Source organism: Xenopus laevis, chromosome 4S (genome assembly GCF_017654675.1).
Source record: "Xenopus laevis strain J_2021 chromosome 4S, Xenopus_laevis_v10.1, whole genome shotgun sequence".
Lineage (NCBI taxonomy): Eukaryota > Metazoa > Chordata > Amphibia > Anura > Pipidae > Xenopus > Xenopus laevis.
In genome coordinates, this window is record NC_054378.1 from 63,395,203 (window position 1) to 63,421,362 (window position 26,160).

At 36.8% G+C, this 26,160-nt stretch overlaps 1 protein-coding gene across 1 annotated transcript; it reads left to right on the top strand.

Annotated features, from left to right (window-relative positions):
* Positions 1-356: 356 nt before the first annotated feature.
* On the top strand, positions 357-26,160 carry ankrd13c.S (ankyrin repeat domain 13C S homeolog). The gene is given in 13 exon segments (NM_001086022.1): positions 357-749; positions 9,892-9,933; positions 11,541-11,645; positions 12,728-12,813; positions 13,530-13,575; positions 15,870-15,936; positions 18,146-18,290; positions 20,162-20,293; positions 20,658-20,819; positions 22,021-22,100; positions 24,176-24,274; positions 24,951-25,051; positions 25,148-26,160. Coding segments are annotated over 13 exon segments (1,542 nt in total). The 5' UTR covers positions 357-403; the 3' UTR covers positions 25,279-26,160.

Genomic DNA, 26,160 nt, shown 5'->3' on the forward strand with positions numbered 1-26,160 from the left:
TTGCGCTTGCGTTGTAAGATCCAGCTATAGGACAGGCTGCGCTTCCCTGGCATTAGGGATTTATCGCCATCCCTTTCCCTCACTCACACTAACATCTAACAAGCAATGCTTCTCGCGAGAACTGCAGTCAGGTTCCCGTTCTAGTAAGACAGTCTCGCGAGAGTTTGACTGTAAGATGGTTGTAGGGTTGTCTTGCTAGGAGGAAGCACGGAGGTATGTGCAGGGTGGTCGCTTCTGTCCCAGGTGTCTGGCTCAATAGCTGCCGGGGCTTAACGGGAGCCGTATGTTCTGGCTGAGCCGGACGCTCCGGTTTGTGTTAAAGGGCGACTCTGCGCTCTCCTGAATCCTTTGCTCATCTTTCAAGCCCGGTCCGCATTAAACTACCGACAGGACATCGCTGGCGATGACAGGAGAGAAGATCCGTTCTCTCCACAGGGACCAAAAGCCCAGCAAGGATGAGGATCTACTGGAGCCCGACGAAGAGGCTACGGCCGACGGAACCTTCACCCGGACGAGCAAATTGAAAAGCAGCAAGATGTTCAGTAATCACAAAGTGATCCGGTCCCCGTCCAACCCAGCCCTGCTCCAGAACCACCACCACCACCACCAGCAGCAAATCAGCCCCATGACTCCCGGGGAGAGCAAGACGGACGTGTACTTCCCAGTGCACGAGTGTGTCATCAAGGGGGACATCCGCAAGCTCTCCTCCCTCATCAGAAGCCACAACATCGGCCAGAAGGACAATCACGGTCAGTACCCGGACACGGGCGCAACCATTGTCATCTGGGGGGCCCATTGCTAGTTAGCAACACATGAGCCAGCCTCTTCCGGTTCTATATATGTGACCCAGGAAAGGTGTAGATAGTGGACAAGCTGGTATATGGGATAAAGGGGTGATTGATTTGGAGATGTTTGCTGCTGCTGCTGTGTGTGTGGTGGGGGGGGGGTCCAGACTTTGGAAATCCTGATTTTTCTCCCTGTATTGTCAGTCTTTCTGTGTCACAACCCACTTCATTGTCCAGTTTCCCAAAAGGCTAGCTCTGGCACCCCCTGCAGAGACGTTGTAGTTCCCCCCACAAATCAGGAGCTCTGAGGTTGATTCCATGCAGTGCTAGGAATGTGTTCAGCACCTATTTATAACCAAAGCTATTACATTCTCCCAATGGCTTATAACACAGGTGGTCCTGGGCACAGTAAAACATTTTCTTCGGTGCAGTCGCTATTGCACCCTTAAGTGCTCAGTCCCAGGTTGTGCATGGGCATGCTTCTTTTTATAAGACACATTTAATTGTGAATGTTTTCAACATTCATATTATGTCTAGAATTACTTTCTGCGACTAGAGGCAAACACTGTGCCGTGCCGTTTACTTGATTCCTCACAGGTTGCAGATATAATGTATTACACATCACGAATCATGAAATATTTGTTTAGTAAAAAGGTATGAGGTTGCTCATGTGATCGTATTTTGCTGGAATGCCTGGGACCGATGGGTTTCTGCATAAGGGATATTTCTGTAATATGATAAATATTTTCTTTAGGCTAAAAAAAGCATTTAAACCTAAAATACTTTGGTTTTTTTAATGCTTAGATACACTTACCACCATGTACATGGTGCTGCTCTGTTATGACAGAGGAAAAAGAAATATCTATGGAAACAAGAAAGCTGTCATGCCCATAGCTCAGAGCTTTTTTGGATAATGGTTTTTCAGTTGTTAAATCCCATGACTGTATTTTAAGGTTTGTTGCAGACATTACCATACACCAGTAATTATGAATGAAACCATACTAGCTGTGTATCCTCACCTGGGGGTTTATTTATTAAAATCTGAAAATTTCGGATATTTTTCTGAGAAATACTCAGACTAAACCCGCATGGATTTTTTCCCCCCTTATTTATCAATACATTTTCCCCAAAATTACCTGTGCGGGGAAAAAAACTCGATAAAATCGTGAAAAGAATTTGAATCAGAAAACTCGTATTTATTCGGGTTATTGCCTGAAAACCACAAAATGTTTACATTACTGCACGAAACCCAGCTCAGATCAGGATATCTTTGGGACTTCTTCCATTGACTTCTACATGAACTCGGCAGGTCTGAGTTGGAGTACTTTTTTATTTGGACTTTAAACACCCTCAGAGTTTAATAAATTCTGAAAAATGTGAGCTTTTTTTCACTAAAAATAGTTTTCCCTTTTAAAAGGCCAATGAGATGAATTCAGACATTAATAAATGAACCCCCTGGTGTTTACAATAACTTGCTTAACTGCGTATGTCTATTACGTATGTCTGTCTGTCTAGAGACCTGGAAGGAGCACTCTCAAAGGGGTATAGTTATCAAAGAGTGAGGTTAGAGATCACCACAGTCCTCTAGAGGGAAATTGCGCCACTCTACATTTCTATGAGATTTTTAAAAGAGTATTTATCAATGGGTGAAAGTGAAAGTTCAAAATCCAAAATAAATGAATAGAGAGTGGCGGAATTTCACTCTTGAGTACTGTGGTGATCTCTAACTTCACTCTTTTGATAAATATACCCAAAGTGTCAAACACACTTTTCTGTTTGTTTCCCTTGAGAAAGGTCACAGTTCGTGACTGAAACGTTGGAGTTTCAATTATCTATCTATCTATCTATCTAATCTATCCTTTATTTACCTTTTAGCACTTTTTTGTTCTGTAGGTAACTTGAAAAGGTAATTATGGTGCGTCATAAATGCCCATATTTTCTTTACAGAGGGTTAAATACTATGGAAATATTGTACCTCAAAAATGTGTGTAGCTAGTATCTACTGTATTGTTTTTTTTCTTTCAAATTCTGCCTAGTAGACAAATTTACCTTTTTTTTTTACTTGGTGAATAAAATATGCTGAAGAAATATATTTAAGAACAGAAACATGTGCATGTTTCTGTTATTAAACTATATTTCATCATCATATTTTAGTTCAACATTTTGTTACATATGTTTTTCATGTGTGTTAGACATATCTATGCAGTGTTTGTGTAAAATCATACAGTATATAATTAGGTAAGTTCATCCTACCATGCTCGTGTTTTTCATGAAAAGTGCTATTTTGGCATCAGTCTATATCCATATTGTATACAGTTTGAGGTCTTTAGTGTCTTTAGCAAAAAATTTGAATACAGTATATGCAGCTCCAACTGTGTTCAAGAAGACAGTGTAATTTAGTAACTGACGTGATGTGGCAGGTGATAAAGAAACTATTGGAATGTCACAACTCGCTGAGGTTGAAGTCTTTGGTGATAGAACTCATAGGATGCTCAGTGTACTTTAAGGAAGTGGTTCCTTACTGATGTATATATAATATAAACTAGCTCGTAGCTTATGTGTGTATGAAGGTGTTGTATATTTTGAAATGGTGGTCACATATGAATCATTAGTATAATGAGCCTTGGCTTTGTATATGCACAATAACAGTATGTAATGTAATACAAATTATAAACCATAGCTCTTACTTGGTACAAAGTAATTTTCTTTGTAATTTCTTTTGTGCAGCAAAAAATATATTTAATAGCAGACCATAGACAAAAGAAATCATTTATTTTGTACGCAATATTAATTAAAAGAAGATGAATGAGATTTGTACATGTATTTGGATTGTAAACCTGGGTTATATTTAACATGGGTGTCATAAAAAAGTGTGGATATTAAATACTATAAATATTTCATTAATCTTACCAGGCAATCAAGACTTTATTAGCAGGACTGACCCATTTAACATGGTGCAAAAGTAATCTCTGTGCAAGGGATGTGGGTTTTTTTTGTTGTTGTTCAAAAATGCAGATAAGGAAACACAAGGAAATTCGTTAAAATAGAAATTAAAAAATGATCAGTAAGAAAAAAAGCATATTTTTGCTTTTTTTTTTAAAGCAAAAAAAGTACATTTTATCTCAATCCATAATAAATTGTTCCTAAAGTACATACAGCACACAGACACACATTTTCATAAATGAGGGTGGCCAACTAGCTTTGGTCTGCTTTTTCATTTTGTCAACGGATCCAAAGGAAGTTTAATCTTCTCTTATATTTTATAACCACCATTGCTCCACACACATGCCAAAAAGTGGCAACAGCACATGATATTTTTCATTTGGAAAGGATTGCATTATGGTCTTGATATTGCCCTCTACTTACCATGCAGGTATGGCTAAAATTGACCAAGCCTCCCAACCCAATCTGGGCATGCACAGCCATCTCTCTTTACTCTGAAATTGACTTGAAATTAAACATCTACACATTACTGAATGGGATGGTATTCGAGAATACTTCCTTTGTCTTGAATAGCATCTTTCTATTAACACATTTTCCCTGAGCTTCTAACTGTCTTTTTGTTTGCATTCTGCGGGTGTCATGCACCCAACTTAAAAATTATACACGTCAATGTAATCTTGATGTAATGAATAAAACCGCGTATGGCATATTAAGTAAAAACTGCTAGTGAGTCATTTCACATATGTTCATGTATGAGAACTGTACACTTACATGTACCCAGCATTTAAAGTGTGTGTCTAAAATGGGATATTGTGGGAACGCAGTGTACCATAAATATACTCATTTTGACTTTGTTGCTGTAAAAATGAATATATTAAAAATGTTTTGCTTAATCTGTCACACTGATGAACAGGCCTCACAAGAATACATCAATATCAGAGTTTGCAGCAGGAGATCATTAGAATAAGCCTTCATATGAAAGCCTTTTAGAGATCTGAATCCTGTTTGAAGTCTTATTTTTCAAATCTGCAACTTGTCCTCGTTTTCAATTTACGAATCCTGAGCAGTATTTTTAATTTTGTATTATTTTAAAAAGAATTATATATAGTTTTATGTTACAAATAGTTACATAGTTAGTTACATAGTTAAATTGGGTTGAAAAAAGACAAAGTCCATCAAGTTCAACCCCTTCAAATGAAAACCCAGCATCCATACATACACCCATCCCTACTTTTAATTAAATTCTATATACCCATACCTATACTAACTATAGAGCTTAGTATCAGAATAGCCTTTGATATTGTCTGTCCAAATAGAATTATTATATGTAGAAAAAAAATATTTTTAAAAGTTTTTTTTATCATCCATGTATTTGGACAACAGAGAAAAATGATATCTGCCTATTTTATTAAATTAACACTGTATTGAAATTCTTTAGCATGTCACGGCTACAAAACGCCAGAGAATACCCTGTCATTGACAATGCTACACACCTAGAGACAGTTATCAGTAAATTATCAACATTGTCTATTTTGTAGCCATGGCAAGTAGCTGCTACTATAATCTCTGTGTGTCTTTACCCTTACAATTGAATGGTAGACTTTGTAGATTTATCAGTGCTGTGTTTGTTACCATTTTTTTTAATTTAAAGGTGAAGGAAAGATAAATAATAGAGATTACAGAAATACAGTCCTCATGGTGCTGATTCCAGTTGTTTTTTGTCTGATCCTCCTTTAAAACTGTGTCGGACACCCGAATAGTTCTTTGCTGAGAATAGTTACTTGGCGCCATTTTGGATTATTGTGATGCCACTTTCCCCAGTGCTTTACTGTTGTATGCATGTGCAGTGAGTTTCTTCTGTGCTGATTCATCCTAAACTTTGGACAGAAAGGCCCACAAACAAACAGCAACTGAAAGCCGCTGCAGTAAAGGCCTGGCAGAGCATTAAAAAAGGAGGAAACCCAGAATCTGGTGATCCATGAGTTCAAGACTTCAGGCTGTCATTGCCAGCAAAGGGTTTTCAGTCAAGTATTAGAAATTTACATTTTATTTTCATTTTTTAAATTTGTCTAATTACTTTTGAGCCCCTGAAATGAAGTGAATGTGTTAAAAAAAGGCTTTAGGTCCTCACATTTTTATGCAATCTTTTTGTTCAACCCACTGAATTAAAGCTGAAAGTCTGCAGTTCAACTGCATCTGAGTTGTTTCATTTAAAATTCATTGTGGTCATGTACAGAACCAAAATTAGAAAAAAAGTTGCCTCTGTCTAAAGATTTATGGGCCTAACTGTATTTGCAGAAGCTCTGTGAGGGAGCAATCCCTATGTTGATGTTAATAATCAAGTTGCTTTTTGTGCTGCTGCCATCCATCAGAAAACAGTTAGCAAAACATCCCTTGTACAGGTATGGAACCCGTTATCCAGAATGCTCAGGAACTGAGGTTTTACCAGATAATGGATCTTCTGTAATTTGGATCGTCATACCTTATGTCTAATATAAAATCATTTAAACATGAAATAAACCCAATAGGCTGGTTTTGCAATCCTAATCAATTTAATGGAAAGAACCTTGTCTGCACCTGGTGTGCATTCAGCAATATTAGGGAAAGTCACAGGTGGACACGGGCAGTTTTTCTGCTGGAAATATTTTAGTTAGATTTAAAGGTTTACGATCAAAGTATATTTGATGTGTGGAGGGTAATCTGAGGTGGGAAGGGGGCGAGGGCTGGGAAAATAAATAAAAAGGTAAGTGGTGATGGTTAGTGAAATGAGAGAAGAAAGAGACAAGCTAATTAAGGAAGGAATAACACAATATGAAAGCGAGGATGTATGTAGTACCCTTTAGAATAATAGATTTGTGTGATGTGTCTAATTCTTTAAAAGTAAACCATTTCTGCCAGTGGTCAGTATATTGTTCTGGTGTGATAGAGGACAGTTCCTTAAATGGACAAATGTAATTTATTTTCCGATACCAGCCTTTTAGAGTTGGCACAGCATTTGTTTTCCACCTCTGTCATATTAAGAATGTAGTTGTTTTGATTTAGATGTGTTTTAATTGAGTTTTATAAAGCATTTATTCATTTGAAATATTTATACGAAGAAGAGGTCTTCTGGGATTTTATATTGAAAAATATGTTTGGTGATTTTCTGGCCCCACTCCAATAAGGTTTGATCAGTGGACTATCCCAGAATATGCATAATAAGGTACCTGGCACACTCTGGCACCTCCAGCAATGATCTCTAGGGGTTTTAAATATTATCCTAAATTTGGAAGGATTGTAATACCATCTGGAACAATTTTTGTTATTCATTTCTTATATGCAACAGTATCTGGAGCTTTTTAAAGAGCTTAATTAGCAAGTTGCCAACACAGTCTCTAGATCTTTGAAACAGGCCTTTATGTATGGAAGAGAGGAATAATCAGTATTTACTTTGAGGAATGTATAGAAATGACTACTGCTGATGCCAGGTGTGCTGTTACCCTTCTTTCAAACACTGAATTCCTGAGTTTGCTTGTACTGTAGTCCTTGTGTTGCCCAAATTTTGCAAGCTCATTAATCTTTCTCATTTTAGAGTTTTGTTTTACATAAATTAGATAAATGGCAATAATGTTAACTGCCTGTTAACAGTGGTTAGGAGTGCAAAAGTGACAGCATAGTTTTGTTTGTATGAATTGCAACTTACAATACAAAAGTTATGTTTGATTTCCATCTTGCACAGAAGGAGGGCACGTTTATTTTTCCTTAAATATTTCAGCTTGGAAACTTAAGTGCCATTTAATGTTTTATAAGAATAACTTGCTAGTTTGCTGCCCTAGTTCTGTCATCTTCAATATGCTGTCAACCTTTTCAGGAAACACACTGAGATTTCTTGGTTATTAAGAGCAGATGGGAATGCTTTGAGTGGAAGCTTATTAATTAGGACAGGTGTTCTATGCGCTTACTTTCTTGCTTTGAAGCCTCTTTTAAATTGTGTTGCCTTCGGTAACACACACTTTAAAGGAACAGTTCAGTGTAAAAATAAAAAGTGAGTAAATAGATAGGCTATGCAAAATAAAACATGTTTCTAATATAGTTAGTTAGCCAAAGATGTAATGTATAAAGACTGGAGTGACTGGATGTCAAACATAATAGCCAGAACACTACTTCCTGCGCACAGAGAGGGTATGTACGTGGTCTCTAATTGTGTGCATGTGTGCTTTAAATGTTACATGGGGTGTGCGTGTGTGGCTTCCTAGAGCAGGAAAAGCAGTTAACAAGTGGTCATTCGGTTACTTACAAAGGCAGGTAAGCATTCTTCAGCGGCATCGCCCGCTATGCTAGGAATATATATGCAGCGCCTACATTTGTGAGCAACTTTTTTCAAGAATGAACACACTAAGAGTAAAATTAGAACCAAATTATCTGATGAGCATCTTAAGAATTCACCAAGAATTGCAACTACTTCCATTCAACCAGATAATGATACATTTGTTTCTCAAACACAATGTCAAAAATCCCACTAGGTTTCTGATACCTTCTTTTCTTTTACTTTTACAATAAAATAAATCAAAAGTTAGTGTTAGTGTTAGTGTTTGTGTGTATTTTGAGTGTGGCCCAGAACATTTTTCTTCTTCCAATGTGGCCCCAGGGAAGCCAAAAGGTTGGACACCTCTGGTTTAAAGGGTGTAAGAAAGCAATTAGTTACAGAAACGGTGAAATCTGTACTATTTTCTGCCATAAATAGAGCTGATACTTATTCGGCAAACTGAACATTTTCGCTCTAAATATGTAACTAAATCAGTGCAGATAACACTTTCTGTACTTAAAGGAGAACTAAAGCTTAACTAAGAAGTATAACAGAAATGTTGTACGTTATGGATTGTAGTTTTGTGCCATTCCAAGCCAACCACATCCCTTTAGCAGGGATGATCCATGTCCCCAGTATCTCCCCATCTGCTTTTCTCCTGATTCATGGCACATACTCTGCTATCAGTTACTGGTGTTCAGGGACCAGCTCACAAAATACTGTATGTATAAAATATAAATCTTACACCGAACGATCCGATTACGATGTGCCATGGGCTCCGGCGGAATTGGTCAGGTAAAAATCAAACCTGACCGATCGACCAAACGACCGATCTCCCCCGGACAGAAGATGTCGGCACACGCCACACACGATCTGAAAAACGTACGAATCCTCAATTCGTACGATCGGATCTGTGTGTCTATGGCCACCTTAAGGCTAGTAATTGATTCCCATTGCATGGCATCTCAAATATCAGTGCACTTAGCATTGGAATTGTATGAACAAACCTGTAGCATCTACTTCTGTAATAGGCAAGCCTCATTTTCTGCTTGTTGATTGTGATGACCCCTCCTAAGCTTAACTTTTCAACAACTGCCCAGAGCACACTGAGTATGTGCGTGTCACTAACACTTCTAACAAGATGGAAAGCTTTTGTAACAAGGCTGAATCATTACTGTTATAGACATACTGAATATTTAGGCTGTGCATTAACCTCTGTATATAAAATATGGTATTTCTAGCCATGTTTTTTAGGGTTTAGTTATCCTTTAACAGCAGAAGTGCTGCATGCTAGGGGAAAGAAAGGTTAAAACCAAGTAAACTTTATCAGAAAGGTCTCTATAAATATACCAGTAAACCCTCAAAGTAATGCTGCTCAATTTTTTCCTTCTATTGTGTACACAAGGGCTTCTGTATCAGACTTCCTTCTTTTAGGTTAATCCTCCAGGGCATGGGCTTGAGTATGCTTAGTTTGCATCTTTCTCCCCCCACTGCTTGTAGTCTGAGCTCAGAGCTATGAGGGAACAAAGAGAGACTCAGACAGGAAGTGATGTCACACCAAGCTAATATGGCAGCTGCTATCCTAAACAAACAGAGAGCTTCTAGAGCTTTTTACTCGGGTATGGTATAGCATTCTACAGCATAAATAGAGCACTCTATCTTGCACTATTGCAACTATGTTGTTGCCAATAAACTGTCCCAGTAGCCTTCTCCTTTAAATTTAATAAGACATTTTTATACTTGGGTATGTTTACTCTTGAGTCATTTGTTCTGGATAATTAAGTGGTAGCATTCTGTATGTGAGTTGATAATAGCATGTACTTGCCTTAGTGTTATTAATAAAGTCTTCATTGTATTAATGAAGTGTTTCTATTTTAGGTAATACTCCATTACACCTCGCTGTGATGTTGGGCAACAAAGGTGAGCCGTTCTTTAATAATACCTACCTGTACATTGGTCTTTATCAACCTAAAATAAGGGGTTGAAGGAATCTACTCTAAAAAGTGTTCAGTAACCTTTTCGAAAGCTACTTTTGCTATTTATTATTTTTTATTTTTTGCCCTAATAGAATAGATAGAATGACACCAATTCAATATTGCATGCTAAATGTATACATTAATGAATAGACATGGTAATGTAGCCATGGGGGTAGCCATTTAGTCTGAAAAAGGAGAATAGGCACAGGTTATGTAGAATAAAGCTCTATAGAATCTGTAGAAACGTATAGAGCTTATCTGGTATCTGCTATTTAACCTATGCCATACTGCCCTATTTCAAATTGAATGGCTACAGAGTAGTTTTTTTTTATTTATTTTTTATTGTGTTTCTGAAGAAATCCCCCAGTTGTACCAGTGCAGGACAACAATATATTCAGGGGTTTATTTATCAAAATCCGAATTTTTTTTTAAATAAAAAAGTCAGACCAAACTAGAATCCACAATTTTAGCTTATTTATTATTTAAAAAGCATAATCAGATAATCAGTTTAATCAGATTGGGGAAAAACTTGATAAAATGATCAAAAACCCAAATCGTACATTTTTTTTCCTGAATCGCTTGATTTTTTTGGTCTTTTTCCTGAAAAGTCCATATTTTTCGGATTTTTTTGAGTTTTTAGCATTCCGACTTTAATAAATAACCCCCTAAGTCATTTACTGTTCCTTTAAAATCTTAGAAGCTTTCCAGTGACAAAAATTCCTGAGGGCAATTATTGATAGCTTTTAGGAGAATAGTCGCTGTAAAGGAGAACTAAAGTTTAACTAAAGAAGTAGGCTAGAAATGTTGTACATTATGTTTTAGTCTTCTATACCAGCCTAAGACAACAACAGGCATTTAGCAGTAAAGGTCTGTGTCTTCAAGGATGCCCCAGTAGCTCCCCATCTTTTTTTTTGCTGATTCACTGCACATGGTCTGTGTTGCTGTCACTTGCTGAGCTTAGGGGCCCACTCACACACAGTATACATTACACATAGAATAGAAATGTCACAATATAAGGCTGATTAATAATTAATACTGATAAATGCTACATGGCAACACAGAAACCAGTGCAACCAGCATCAGAATTTCATAATCAGCCTTGTAGCATCGGCTTATATTACAGTCCAACCTCATTTTCTGCTTGATAATTTGCAATGACCCCTAAGTTTAGCTTCTCAACAGCTGCTCAGAGCCCACTGAGCATGTAAGTGTCACAGACACTTTCCAAGATGGTGACCCCCTGTGACAAGTTTGAAGTCCTGGAACATTGCTGCTATTAAGAAGCTGAAAGTTTAGGCTGTAATAAGGTCATTATATAAAATATGACATTTTTAGCCATATTAATTTTTAGTGTTAAGCTCTCCTTTAAGAGTAGTCAATCATGTCCTTCAGTTCAGAAGAACAAACTAAATTACATTCATCGTAAATAATACGGTTCCTTCAGCTAAGGTACCACGACAACAGGGGAAAGATACTTAAAAAAGAAAAATGAATGCGAATTATTTGTGTACCGGCACTGATATATACTTAACATTTCATTGTATTTTCTAGAATGTGCCCACCTTCTTCTGGCTCACAATGCTCCAGTAAAAGTGAAAAATGCTCAGGGTTGGAGCCCTCTGGCAGAGGCCATCAGCTATGGAGACAGACAGATGAGTAAGCGTCTTACAATAAATCTGCATTCTACATGTGCATTCGTCCCTTACTATATAAAGGAAAGGTGACAATCGTGTTTTGACTTTTCCCATGCTGACATGGTCTATCTGTGTTGGCAGCACAAATACACCACTCATACATAAATGCATATATTCTTTGTAGTATTTGGAACTTAGCCTTAGAAATGCACACATTTATGTATAACTTTATAATGCATTGCATATTCATGTATTAATACAGGTATGCATACATAATAAATAAGTATACAGGGATCAAGTGCCATGTGCTAAAAAGCACAGTTGGAAGAAGTCCCTGTCCTGTAGGTCTTCCTCATTTTTTTTTTTAGAAATAGAATCCCATCATGAATAATTTATTGCACTTGAAAGGACTTTCTCTCAATGTGGTGTTTTATTACATTGCCTGGCCAAAAGTAGGAGATAGTGCCTACTAGCCATCCCTCCTCATGGTAATGGATGGCTAGTATTTACAGAGAAATTTAATGTCTAATGCTACATATTAAACTGATTCAAATGCCTCTATTAATAGCTCTATTCATCAGGTTTTGTCTTATCATAAGGTAGTTTTGCCAACTTTTGTCAATGTGTTTAACGGGCTGCAAAACATGTATTTAACAGCAGATCTGTACTTTGTAGGTTATGAATTTTTATAGCAAGCTCTACCTGTATAAGTCCATTTGACAGTTTATTACTTCCTCTCCACAACATCATTGGTTAACCTGAGCATCTGTTAACAGGCTTGGCATCGTTATTATTCCCATATTTCACATCAAACTAAAATGAAAATCCACACAACTTCATTGTTTGATTTATTGCCCCGTTTATTGGCATGATTTGTGCAGTTGGGTAAATGATATAAAACCCCATACCGTCAAGGTGTCGCCTTCTGTCATTGGTTGCTTTGTAAATTTCCATGCTGCTGTTGGGAAGATTGATGGGCCACAAAAGTAGTCCCCTGCTAATCTATTGGTTTGGTTTCCAGTTGGAACCTAATTATCAATGTAATTGTTTTGCAACATTTAACATGTGGGTGTGACTGTTCAACATATTTTACATTTACATTAGTTACAGCATTACTACGAAAGCTAAAGCAGCAGTCCAGGGAAAGTGTTGAAGAAAAGAGACCTCGTCTTTTAAAGGCCCTAAAGGAGGTAATCTCTTTATTCTGTGTTCTGCTAAAGCATCCAACGTTTTTTTTTGTTTAAATTTCATTGCCATTGATGATTTTGTAACCCTGTTTTACATGAAAGAGCTTGCAATGAAATGATAGACCGACAAATGATCTTTGTTACACATATATTATGTTAAGAAATCCTTTATTGTATGTACATTGCAAACTGTCATTCATATTGATATGTATAGTTTATTGTTTCACACGTAAATAAAAAAAAATATTGAAACAGAAAGAGCTTGCAATGTAATATACTATGTAATAGTACAACTGGCTAAGTTAGACTCTTAGGCTAGAGCCAGATGTTTGTGGATTCTCCACAGGCGGAGAATCCTCTGCCCTGCTGCTCCCCTTTGTTTCTTCAGACAGGGTGGATTTTGTCTCAAAGTGCAAAATGTCTTGCCAAAATCTGCCTCGTCTGCACAGGAGCAGAAACTATACTTTCAGGTGCATGCAGAGCAGGACCAGAGAAGCAGCAGGGACCAAATTCATGGCCGAAATCTTCAATATTCACCAATCATCTGGCCCTAGCCTTAAGTTAGACTCTTCCAGGGCTTGCTGTTATTTTCTTTTTCACTAGAAAATTCACAAGTTTATTATCTTTGTGATTTATCTTTGAATTTGACACAAGTACTTTCTAAATAACCAAAACAAGATCAATTACTTTTTCTATAAATGGTGTTTTTTACTTTACAGTTAGGAGACTTTTACTTAGAACTTCACTGGGATTTTCAAAGTTGGGGTAAGCTTTCTTTAATATGAAAACCCATTTCCTTTTTTGCATAAATAATTGTTTTATAAATTATATCCTCATTTGCAGTGCTGTACAATAAGGACACCGACAGATATAAGAGCCTTTTTTTTTATTTCAGCTACACTTGAAATTCAATACTTGTTCTATTTGGTACTACAGGTATGGGATCCGTTATCAGGAAACCAGTTATCCAGAAAGCTCCGATTTATGGAAAGCCTGTCTCTTATATAATAATAATGTAATAATAAAATAGTAGCTTGTACTTGATCCCAACTAAGATATAATTAATCCTTATTAACCCTTTTGGGTTTATTTCATGTTTACATGATTTTCTAGTAGACTTAAGGTATGAAGATTCAAATTATGGAAAGATCCTTTATCCGGAGAACCCCAGGTCCCGTGCATTCTGGATAACCAGTCCCATACCTGTACTTTTTAATGGTCATTAATATGTATTATCTAGTGCTCTTTCAACCATTTTCCTGCCAGCAGTCTGGTGGTTCAGTTTTAGGATAGATGAGTAATAGATAATGATAGCTATATAATAATAGATAGATTAATACTTGATAATTAAAAAATAAATGTAAGGCTACAAATGTATTGTTAGTGCTACTTATTTATTACTTTATTAATTAATTGAGGTCCTATTTATAATCCAGTCTCTTATCCAGATCAGTGCATGGTTACTACAGTCATTTGAATCTTCGCAACCCGATTGCTGATACTGCAAGCTGGAGAGCTGCGGAATAAAAAGCTAAATAACTTATAAAATGAAAGTGGACCTGTCACCCAGACACAAAAATCTGTACAATAAAAGTCCTTTTAAATTAAGAATGAAATCCAATTTCTATTTTTTATTAAAGCATTCATAGCTGTTGTAAGCTCATTTAAAAATCTCAGTTGTCAATCAAATATTGTCTGCCCCTCCTCTATGACTTAGGCATAGAGGCGGGGCAGACAATTATTTTCACTTTCCATTCAGCACTTCCTTGATGTCCCTGCTCTTCACACATTCCCCCTGTTCTCTTCACCGTTTAATTGTGTAGCCAGGGCATGGGGATGGACATCAGGTCCCCCATTCTGGTGCACAAACAAGATTTTGAGATGATGCAAGGCTTGTCTTAATAACCGTGTCCACAAAATGGCTCCTGTCTGCTTGCTATAGTTATGAAATCCCAGACTGAAGGAAACAATATTCAATAATTTATATAGTGTAATTAAAGTTCATTTTGCTTGACTAATGTGATAAAATAGGATTTTGAATATTTTTTTTGGGTGACTGGTCTCCTTTAAATAACTTATAATAATAAATGAAAAACAATTGCAAAGTTGTCTCAGAATAGCACTCTCTAGCATTCTCTACATCATACTAAAAGTTAAATTTAATGCGAACAACTCCTCAACGTAGGTAATACATTGATGGCAGTATGTGTTTCCCTGTGCAGATCACTCAGTAGCTACAATGTTGGCAGTTGTTACACATGAGACTGTACTAATAGCAAGACTTCTTTTTCAAAGTAATACATAAACAGAATATAAATAAGTGCTATTGATGTGTTAATGTATTACTTATACATATGGCATGCTGTAGGACAAGTAGTTGCCATTTGTTTAAATATGGAGTAACTATTTAGCAGTAAGTGTATTTGTAATTAAAGGGAAAAGGCATTAATTATATAGGGCTTCTCTCCTGTGGGACCTAAATCACTTTAATCATAGGCACTCTAAATAAATATACAAGGGCACTCAGAGATTGTCTTGTTCAAGGGCATAATTTGCCACAGGCATTCAAACTGGCTTCTCTAATATCAATCAGATCAATTCTCTTTTAACCAAATCCTGCAAAAGGGGATGCTCACATTAAAATTAACTTCCAGCATGATGCAGACAATGGCACTCTAAAACAATTTCTAGTTCATTCCTCTCTTTGATTGTTTAACCATCATGGTTCTGTTCTTCATAAATCTGGTGTTTGGGTTCGTCTATGAATAGGAAGGTGAGCTTTATTATACAGAAGCTAACCTTTACCGTAAATCTGTTTTCTGGGGTCACTGACCCCAGCAACAACATATTTTGAATGTAGGAGAACCTTATAAAAAGACAAATATTTCAAAAACTATTTTTTATAAAAACAGGCTATTTGCTTACTTGGATGACTTTTGGATACTACAACCAATTTGTAATATACCTTTTATCTTTAGTTAGTTGCACAATTTATTAAAACCATTAATATTATATACCCTTGTAACCCTTTAACAATCTTTGTTTGTTTTACTGTGCAGTGCCTTTACTATCCCGTATCCTGCCTTCTGATGCATGCAAGATTTATAAACAAGGTATAAACATCAGGTGTGTGTCCATTTTTTCTTATTTATATTCCACGTAGCATTTTTTTGTTGTTGTTTTTAGGGTCTGGCCACACGGGCATCTCCCCGATCTGCCTTCCCCTTTCTTCCGATGGCTTAAATGTAAATCACCTGGGGGCAGGCACACAGAGCGATTCATTTTCCAAAGTCACCCGAAGTTTCTTCGTGAGGCAATTACAGCGACTCTGTGTGCCTGCCCCAGGCGATTTACATTTCAGCCGGCAGAAGGCAGATCGGGGAGATTAGTCGCCACAAGGAAAGAGGAGATTTTTTTCGCCTGGCGACTAATCTCCCCGAATCTACCTGTGTGGCCAGACCCTTCACAGAAGACAACTTGCAATACAAAATATCTAATTTAACAGTGAGTCTTTTTTATAGTTCCCTTTGTAGTGATGTCTTTGCCTGTAAAATGACAACATTGGTTTGGTAGGTCTACGAGAGCATAAAAATATTAAATATATATTAAAAGTAATGTCTTACATAAATATGTTACATTTTAAAAGTTTTAGAACTAAACTTTCACTTGGGCTGTTGAGGGGGGCTACCCTGCTGGCTCTGAGTGAGAGTGCAGCTCCACTGTCTCTTGGGCTGGACTAAGTTGCAACAAGGGATGCCTGGGACCACAGAAGAGTTTATAATTTGGCAAACTCCAGGCGGTATTGTACTTTCATGTTCTTAAAGGAGAAGGAAAGGTTAAAACTAAGTAAGCTTTATCAGAAAGGTCTAAATATATACACTAGTAACCCCTCAACGTAATGTCCTCTGTCAAAAGAAACACCACATTTCTTTTCTTCTATTGCGTACACATGGACTTCTGTATTGGACTTCCTGTTTTCAGCATAAACCTCCAGGCTTGGGCTTGAGAGTGCACAGTTTGCTCCTCTCCCCTCCCTGCTTTAATGTGAACTCAGAGCTATGAGTGAGCAGGAAGAGACTGAGGCAGGAAGGGATGCACAGCACGCTAATATGGCAGCTGCTATCCTGAACAAACAGAGGCAATGTCTAGAGCTGTTTACTCAGGTATCGTAAAACATTCTAAAAAAATAAAAATGGCGTTCCAGCTTGCACTGTTGTGGATAATCTATTGGCAATAAACTGCCTTGGTAGCTTTCCTTTTCCTTTAAAGTATCTACTGGCAGTATACTTTAGCACCAGTTGCCAAAGCATGTAAATCCTAATCAGATCAGGGGCAGATTAATCAAGGGTCGGATTTTGAATAAAAAAAATGTTGAAATTCGAAAAAAAAGACCAACCTGAAATTTATTAAAAAAAATCGAAGGTTTTTCCCCGGGTGAATAGGCCATTTTCGTTCGAATTGTACCAATTGAAGTAACATCGTATTTTATTGAATTCGATTCGAAGTGTTTTCTAAAAAAAAAAACTTAGATTTTTAAAAGTCCATCAATTAACTCCAAATGGGTTCTAGGAGGTCCCCCCATAGGCTAAAACAGTGATTCGGCAGGTTTTAGATGGCGAATGGTCGAAGACTAAATTTTTATAGTTCGATAATCGAACTTTCGAGTTATTTTCAAATTCGAATCGAATTTGGACTATTCCCTAATTGAAGTACACAAATATATGATTGAAATTCACATTTTTTTCATTCAAATTTTCACTTTGAACCTTGATAAATCTGCCCCAAAGTGTATAGGAAAATAACGCATCATCCTGTTTTTTCTGATGCAACCAATACTTTTCAAACTCTGCATTTCAACCAACATATCCTCCTGTGACCTCCAGAGTGCAGACTAGGGATTTTTCATTCATCCTATTGATTGCAAGGAAAGCGATACTTTTTTTTTTTTTTTTTTATAGAAAAAGTGGTTATTATGCATATTGGTAAGATGATCCCCATTCCCCAAGGGCCATACAAAGAATGTTCCCTTTAAATATCCTTTTTTAATTTTGAATTTAGTTTAAAAAGGTACCCCTGCATTATGTGTTTTGTTAACCTTCAAAACACTCCTAAAAGTATGCAAGCAAGTGCTAGAATGTGACGGTAAAACAAATATTGATGGCATATTCCCCATAGGGTTGGTGTATCCCCTGACCAAATGGCTTAGCACATAACAAGCTAGTAATACAATATTTACCCCCCTCCCCCTTCACAAGATGCAAGAATTGACCTATATGCGGTTTCCTTTTATAATGTAAAAATGGACTAAGAACAAACCAACTTTTATTTCTTGTAGGCTTGACACTACTCTTATAGACTTCACAGACATGAAGTGCCAACGAGGGGATCTAAGCTTCATTTTTAATGGAGATGCTGCACCCTCAGAATCATTTGTAGTTTTAGACAACGAACAGAAAGTTTACCAGCGAATACACCATGAGGTATGTATGTATGCAGTGCTGAACGATTATGTTAAATGAATTTGCACCATTAGTCATGTATGAAAAATTGGAGAGGTTATATGTAGAATGAGAACAACAGGAGTCTTTAGTTAGTTAGAGAGTCTGTAATAACTGAAAGGTAAGCACAGATTTTTGATCAGTTTGATCAGTTATCCTATACTCCTATGGGAAACTTCGATATTCCTCCCCTCATTCCATGTGTGGTCAGCTAATTACCATTATATGATTGGAAGCTCTGCAGTGTAGCGACCTCCTTCCCCTCGTCTCTTTCACATTTAGCTCTTAATTTTAATTGAACTGTTCCCTGTATTTATTTGTATGTATTAATGTAATGATGCCTGTTTGTTCTATTAAGGGGTTGTTCACCTTTGAGATAACTTTTAGTATGTTATTCTGAGACAATTTGCAATTTGTTTTCATTTTTTATTATTAAAGGTTTTTGAGTTATTTAGCTTTTTATTCAGCAGATCTTCAATTTGCATCTTAACCAATCTGGTAACTAGGGTCCAAATTACCCTAGCAACCAAGCATTTTTTAGAATAAGAGTCTGGAACCTGAATACGAGGGGATCTGAATAGAAGCCATCTTCTTTTCTGCTGATTCACTGCACATGCTTTTTGCTGCTGTCACTTACTGAGCTTAGGGACCTACTCACAATATACAGTACACATAGAATATAAATGTCACAATATAAGGCTGATTAGTAATTAATACAGATAATTACTAAATGGCAGCACAGAAACCAGTGCAATTAGCATCAGAATTTAATAATCAGCCCTGTAGCATCATCTTCTATTACAGACAAACCTCATTTTCTGCTTCATAATTTGCGACAACCCGTAAGCTTAGCTTCTCAACAGCTGCTCAGAGCCCACTGAGAATCTGAGTGTCACAGACACTTTCCAAGATGACAAGTCTGAAGTCCTGGATCATTGCTGCTATTGAGAAGCTGAAACTTTAGTCTGATGCAATAAGTGCAGTATATAAAATATGGTGCAGTGATCAGCAGTATCCCCCCCACACACCTGAGCAGTGTTCAGCAGTTTTGTCAAGTGTGCCAAGAAGGTAGTCCCAAGCTGTTTAAAGGGATCCTGTCATCGGAAAACATGTTTTTTTCAAAACGCATCGGTTAATAGTTCTGCTCCAGCAGAATTCTGCACTGAAATCCATTTCTCAAAAGAGCAAACAGATTTTTTTATATTCAATTTTGAAATCTGACATGGGGCTAGACATTTTGTCAATTTCCCAGCTGCCCCCAGTCATGTGACTTGTGCCTGCACTTTAGGAGAGAAATGCTTTCTGGCAGGCTGCTGTTTTTCCTTCTCAATGTAACTGAATGTGTCTCTGTGAGACATGGGTTTTTACTATTGAGTGTTCTTCTTAGATCTACCAGGCAGCTGTTATCTTGTGTTAGGGAGCTGTTATCTGGTTACCTTCGCATTGTTCTTTTGTTTGGCTTCTGGGGGGGAAAAAGGGAGGGGGTGATATCACTTCAACTTGCAGTACAGCAGTAAAGAATGATTGAAGTTTATCAGAGCACAAGTCACATGACTTGGGGCAGCTGGGAAATTGACAAAATGTCTAGCCCCATGTCAGATTTCAAAATTGAATATAAAAAAATCTGTTTGCTCCTTTGAGAAATGGATTTCAGTGCAGAATTCTACTGGAGTAGCACTATTAACTGATTCATTTTGAAAAAATGTTTTTTCCCCATAACAGTATCCCTTTAATGCAGGAGAAGCAGACAGGTGATTGGTCAGCAACACTATTTGAAAAAAACTCTGTAAACCAGCTATTATTCGACAAAACCACACATTTTCTTTGATTATATTTTCTTTGTCATCTACAAGGAATCCGAAATGGAAACTGAAGAAGAGGTGGACATTTTAATGAGCAGCGATATTTATTCAGCCACCTTGTCGACAAAGTCCATTACTTTTTCACGTGCGCAAACAGGATGGCTTTTCAGAGAGGATAAAACGGTATTTTGTTGTGCTTAATGTATTATGTATTCTCTGCACAAACAACGTAGCCCCAGCATTCAGTCTCTGATGTATCAGACAGAAGACATATATTTGGATGAATAAAATGTTGTCTCGTTATTTTTCCTTCCTCTTTTCTATGCCTTGATTCTCCTAATCCTTTGATTTGTCATGTAATTCCATATTCATGGCCAGAACGTTTTACTTCAACTGAACCACGACAATTTAGTTTTTTTCGGAAATGTGAAATGAAACGATATTTGATTTTTCTCTTACTAAGACACATTAAATAGCCTACCTATTACCTTGTCCAGACACGTAGAATAATACCAGTTTTCAAATGCATTGCTTTTTTTTTCATTAGGAACGAGTAGGAAATTTCCTAGCAGATTTTTATACAGTTAATGGGCTTATATTGGAGTCCCGAAAAAGAAGAGAACATCTCACGGAAGAGGACATTCTCAGAAATAAAGCCATTATGGAAAGTTTGAGTAAAGGAGGGAACTTGATGGAACAAACTTTTGAGGTTGGTTGCATGATTGATATAAGCCACAATATTTACTGACGTGTGTTGAATTTCACATGCAAATAAAATATTCTTTAATAGTAAGCAAAGCACATTTCTATCAAACAAAGATATGGAATTATCCAGTTTTTCAAATATTTTTTTTTTTGCACAAGCAACTCTTGCACAGAAAGCCCAACTGCTGGCCTCACCTATGCCTTTCAGCTCATATACATTATTTTTGTCTGTTACAGCAAACTGTGTATTGTTGCTTCTTTGACTGCTGGATAATGTGAATTCATAGGGTATCTCATAGGGTATATTTCAGTTTGCTTACATATCTAATTCACTGTTCTGCTTTTACAATGTATTTAAAGGGATACTGTCATGGGAAAACATGTTTTTTTCAAAATACATTCGTTAATAGTGCTGCTCCAGCAGAATTCTGCACTGAAAGTCTTTTTTCAAAAGAGCAAACAGATACTTCAGTCACTCTTTACTGCTGTACTGCAAGTTGGAGTGATATCACTTCCTCCCCTCCCCCCCTCCCCAGCAGCCTAACAACAGAACAATGGGAAGGTAATTGGATAGCAGTTTCGTAACACAAGATAACAGCTCCCTGGTAGATATAAGAACAGCACTCAATAGTAAAAGCCAAGTCCCACTGAGACTGATTCAGTCACATCTGCCTGCCAGAAAGTAGTTCCATCCTAAAGTGCAGGCACAAGTCACATGACTGGGGCAGCTTGGAAACTGACAATATTTTTAGCCCCATGTCAGATTTAAAAATTGAATATAACAAAATCTGTTTGCTCTTTTGAGAAATGAATTTCAGTGCAGAAGTCTGCTGAAGCAGCACTATTAACTGATGCGTTTTGAAAAAAACAGCATAATATACTCACAGACTTCCTTTTTTTATTCTGGCTCGGCTAATCTGTCAAAATAAAATACATATCATGCAGCTAAGACACAAGCTTATCACATTCAACCTTTCCAGAATCCTCCACAACCTCCACGGATTTGTCATTTATCATTTTTTAAGCCATAGAAAAAAATTTCACTAGGAATACAAAGAACCCTATAGAATATTAGGTGTTTTCAAGTGCAAGAAAATCTTTCTGTGACTGTCTAAATGCTCCAGCAAAAAATAAATAAAAACGGGAAATAGCTTGATTATATTTTTTGGTCTGGTATTAAAATGTATAATTCTTCCATCTTTCAGCCTGTGCGGAGACCATCACTGACACCACCACAGCCTAACACAATCACCTGGGAAGAGTACATTTCTGCTGAAAATGGAAAGTATGTACTAAAGCCATCTTTTTTTTTTGTAGCTGCTGAATAACCATCTGTAATGTTAACCCAGACTATACATTTTATGATTAAAAGGTTGTTCACCTTGCAAACACACTTTTTCAGTTCAGTTGTTTTCAAATTGTTCACCCAAAATAAAGACTTGTTAAAATTGTTTTCTATTTTCTATGTTTTACTGTTTTCCATTTCTTCCATTTAAGTTTAAAGGGGTCCTGTCATGGGAAAACATGTTTGTTTCAAAATCCATCAACAGGATCCAGTAGAATTTTGCACTGAAATGAGTTTTTCAAAAGAGCAAGCAGAATTGTTTATATTTAATTTTGAATTCTGACATGGGGCTAGACAAGTTTTTAGTTTCCCAGGTGACTTCAGTCACAGCTTTACTGCAAGCTGGTAAGCTGATATCAACTCCCAGCAGGCTAACAGAGCAATTGAAAGGTAACCGGATAGAAGTGCTCTGGTAGATATGAGAACAGCACTCCATAGTAAAAGTCCCACTGCAACAGTTACATTGAGTATGAGAAACAAAATCTTATCTGAAAGCAGTTCCAATGTGAAGTGCTGGTGCTTTTTGAAGAGCACAGGATCAGGCACAATGATCTGAAATGGCTGCCTACACACTAATGATACAGCTTAAAAATACATTACACAAATTTTAGATAGATTTAGTAGAGTGAATTATCTGTAATGTAAACAGTGTAATTAAAAAAAAAAAAAAAGTACCCCATAACAATGGCAATCCTTTTTTTAATGTTCCTGTCTCTGCTGTTTCAGTCTGGCAGATCCAGTTGCAGATTCTGAACTGTTACAATTTCCTGCATTAGTTGATACATTTCTCATGTGGAATATAAGCAACTATTGTATCAGTTCTAACAGCTGCCTTTAATGAAATTTAGATTCTGTTCAGCAGGGACAAAGATAAGAAATGTATCAATTAAATGTATCAAATTAGACCCGTCTCACATGGGCTGCTTCAGAAAGACATAAGAAGGTGGAAAACAAAACCTAAAACTTCAATATTAGAAAACTGTTTTTACAAATCGGACATGGAAAGTAATTGGAAAAAGTCTTTATTTCTGGTGAACTGTCTGAAACCAACTGAACTGAAAATAGTGTTGCAAGATGAACAACCCCTTTAAAGCATTTGATGTTTACATACTGTATAAGGGCAAAAGCATTCCAGAAAATTGACAAATGTATATTCAATGCTAATTAAAAAAAAGGAACTGTGAATAAATGGGGAAGATCTTGAACTAATGGGAATCTTTTACTCCTCTGTTTTATATTTGATAAATCAGCTATATTCTTGCCAACGATTAAAGGACCAGTAACTAACTGTAAATTAGTTTCTTTTTATGGGAAAAAAAAACCAAGACAGTTTTAACTTTTAATTCGCAAAGCTTTTTTTTTAAATAAATTACTTACCAAGTCTCTGCTTGCGCTCCTCTTCAGAAACATCGACAGTGCGACGATCCATCGTGCGGCACTCAATTTCTCCTCCCTGGCTATCTCCTATAGAAGGCAGGGAGGAGAAATCGAGCGCCGCACAATGGATCGTCGCCGTTTCTGAAGAGGAGCGCATGCAGAGAATCGGTAAGTAATTTCTTAATAAAAGCTTTGCGAATTAAAAGTTAAAACTGTCACGGTTTTTTTTTTCCATTAAGAAGAAACTATTTTTTTAAATTGGTCCTTTAACACAGTGGCTCCCATGCTGTAGAATTTTACCCCCTTTCCCCCCAAGATGGAGACCCGTCTAAAAGCTAATAGGGTAAAAATTGTGGGTAAATGCATGCATAGTGCCTCTGATATTGCTGGAACTGTAGAGAATATTGGAAACATGTCTTTATATTTCTGTGAATGGGGCCTAGACCCAAAAAGTTTAAAGATCTCCGATGTAAATGAAATCAGCTGGCCATTCAGAAGAAGTCATTAATACAGGGCTGACATTCTCCTTCAGTAATCTTTTTAGTGTGTGGGATTCATGAATATTACAGTACTTGCATACACTAAGTGCCATTGCTGCTCGCTGCTGTTCATTCTATTCATGCCATTGCTTCTGACAGAGCTCCTCACCTTGGCAGAGAACTTGTTTGCAAAGAGAATAAGAAAACATTTAAAGCCACTATTGCTATGAGTCAGGATTTTCCTCTGGAAATTGAATCGTAAGTTGCATCTGTTCATACTGAATACTAATAATAAACTGTATGTATAAATATTTTTCATAACACGTGCCTTGAAGTAAAAAGCTTGGGGTTTCGACTTCTGATCGAAGCCTGTTTAAAGGAATTGTTCAATGTTAAATTAAAAACTAGAATAAAAAAATAAAATAAAAAATGTTTCTAATATAGTTAGTCAAAAATGTAATGTATAAAGGCTGGAGTGACTGGATGTGTAACATAATAGCCAGAACACTTACCGAGCTCAGCAGCACCCTTTAAGGAGAAGGAAACCCTGTAGAAAAAAATCCCGTACATGATTTTTGTTTTTTTTTTTAATAAAGTGAGCTTTAATACATCTTCTAGGCAAAAGGAGCCCCCTATAAGATATATTGGATCTAACTGTCAATGAATATCTGACACCCAACTCCTGCTTGAAAAGAGAATGAAGAGAAACCAATGCTGAGAGAGGAATAGTGAAGATAAACTTGATTATTTCAGAAACAGTACAGAATGTTTAACTGATTGTATTTAGAAAGTTTCTTATTTCAGTATGCTGAATCTAATATTAAATCATTTTCATGATGGTTCTCATTTAAGAACTCTTGCTGGACCTGTTTGTCTTCTTTAGAACTTAAATGTATTATATATTTATATAATGTGTACATAACCTGCTTTTCAGACTCTTGAATGTTTTAGAAGTCATTGCACCTTTCAAGCACTTTAATAAACTCCGAGAATTTGTGCAGATGAAGCTTCCTCCCGGGTTTCCTGTAAAGCTTGGTAAATAATTCAAAGCATCATCTGCTTACCACGTGTATTTTGATTGTACAAATGGATTTTCCATTTCCTAAAATACGTCTCGTTCGGCTTTCACAGATATCCCTGTTTTTCCAACAATCACAGCCACTGTAACATTTCAGGAGTTTCACTATGGAGAATTTGAAGACGCAATTTTTACAATACCTGATGACTACAAGGAGGACCCGAGCCGTTTCCCCGATTTATAATGGCTTACAACCGTTCAATGCAAGAAATGAATGTTCAATTGGTGTAAAGGATCGTCTGGCAAACTGGTGTGAAGTTCTGCATTTCACTGTGGAAATGTAAAAAGGTACATCAGCCCTCCCCAAGGGTTGGTCCAGCTTATTCCAGGATTCCTGTCCCCACAATTGCTGCAAAACGGCCGCTACTGTAAATCAGGGGAACTGCTGCTGAAAAATAGATGCCCTTCCCTTTGTAATGAAACCCCCCCCCCCCATATAGTGCATTCCTCCTAAGATTTAGGTTAGTATTCCGTGTAGGGCCTTCTCTAGAAATCATTTACTCCGATTCCACCTCTTATTTTAGGGTGAACTTTTAAGTCTCATAAGAAATTTCTTTTTAAATTATACACTGTGTAACATTTTGTATAGAACCTTGCTTGTTTGCCGAAAATGTATAAAATAGAAATAACCTGTAGATAATGAACCAAATACTGAATTTAAATATTGTTGCCAACTCAACCTATTGCAATAGCTGTTATAGAAATCAATCCCATTGTGCAGGGACACTATGGGGGATATTAATCAAAATCCGAAATTATTATTATTACCAATACTAGGGATGCACCAAATCCAGAATTCGGTTGAGGATTCTGCCTTTTTCCGAATCCTTCTGCCCGGCCGAACCGAATCCTAATTTACATATGTGTAACAGCGTTACTTTTTGTCACAAAACAAGGAAGTAAAAAATGTTTTCCCCTTCCCACCCCTAATTTGCATATGCAAATTAGGATTTGGTTTGGTATTTGGCCAAATCTTTCACAAAGATCCAAAATAGTGAGTTCGGTGCATCCCTAACCAATAAATTTTCCAGAAAAATTCCAGTCCTGGAAAAAACTAAAAAAAAAA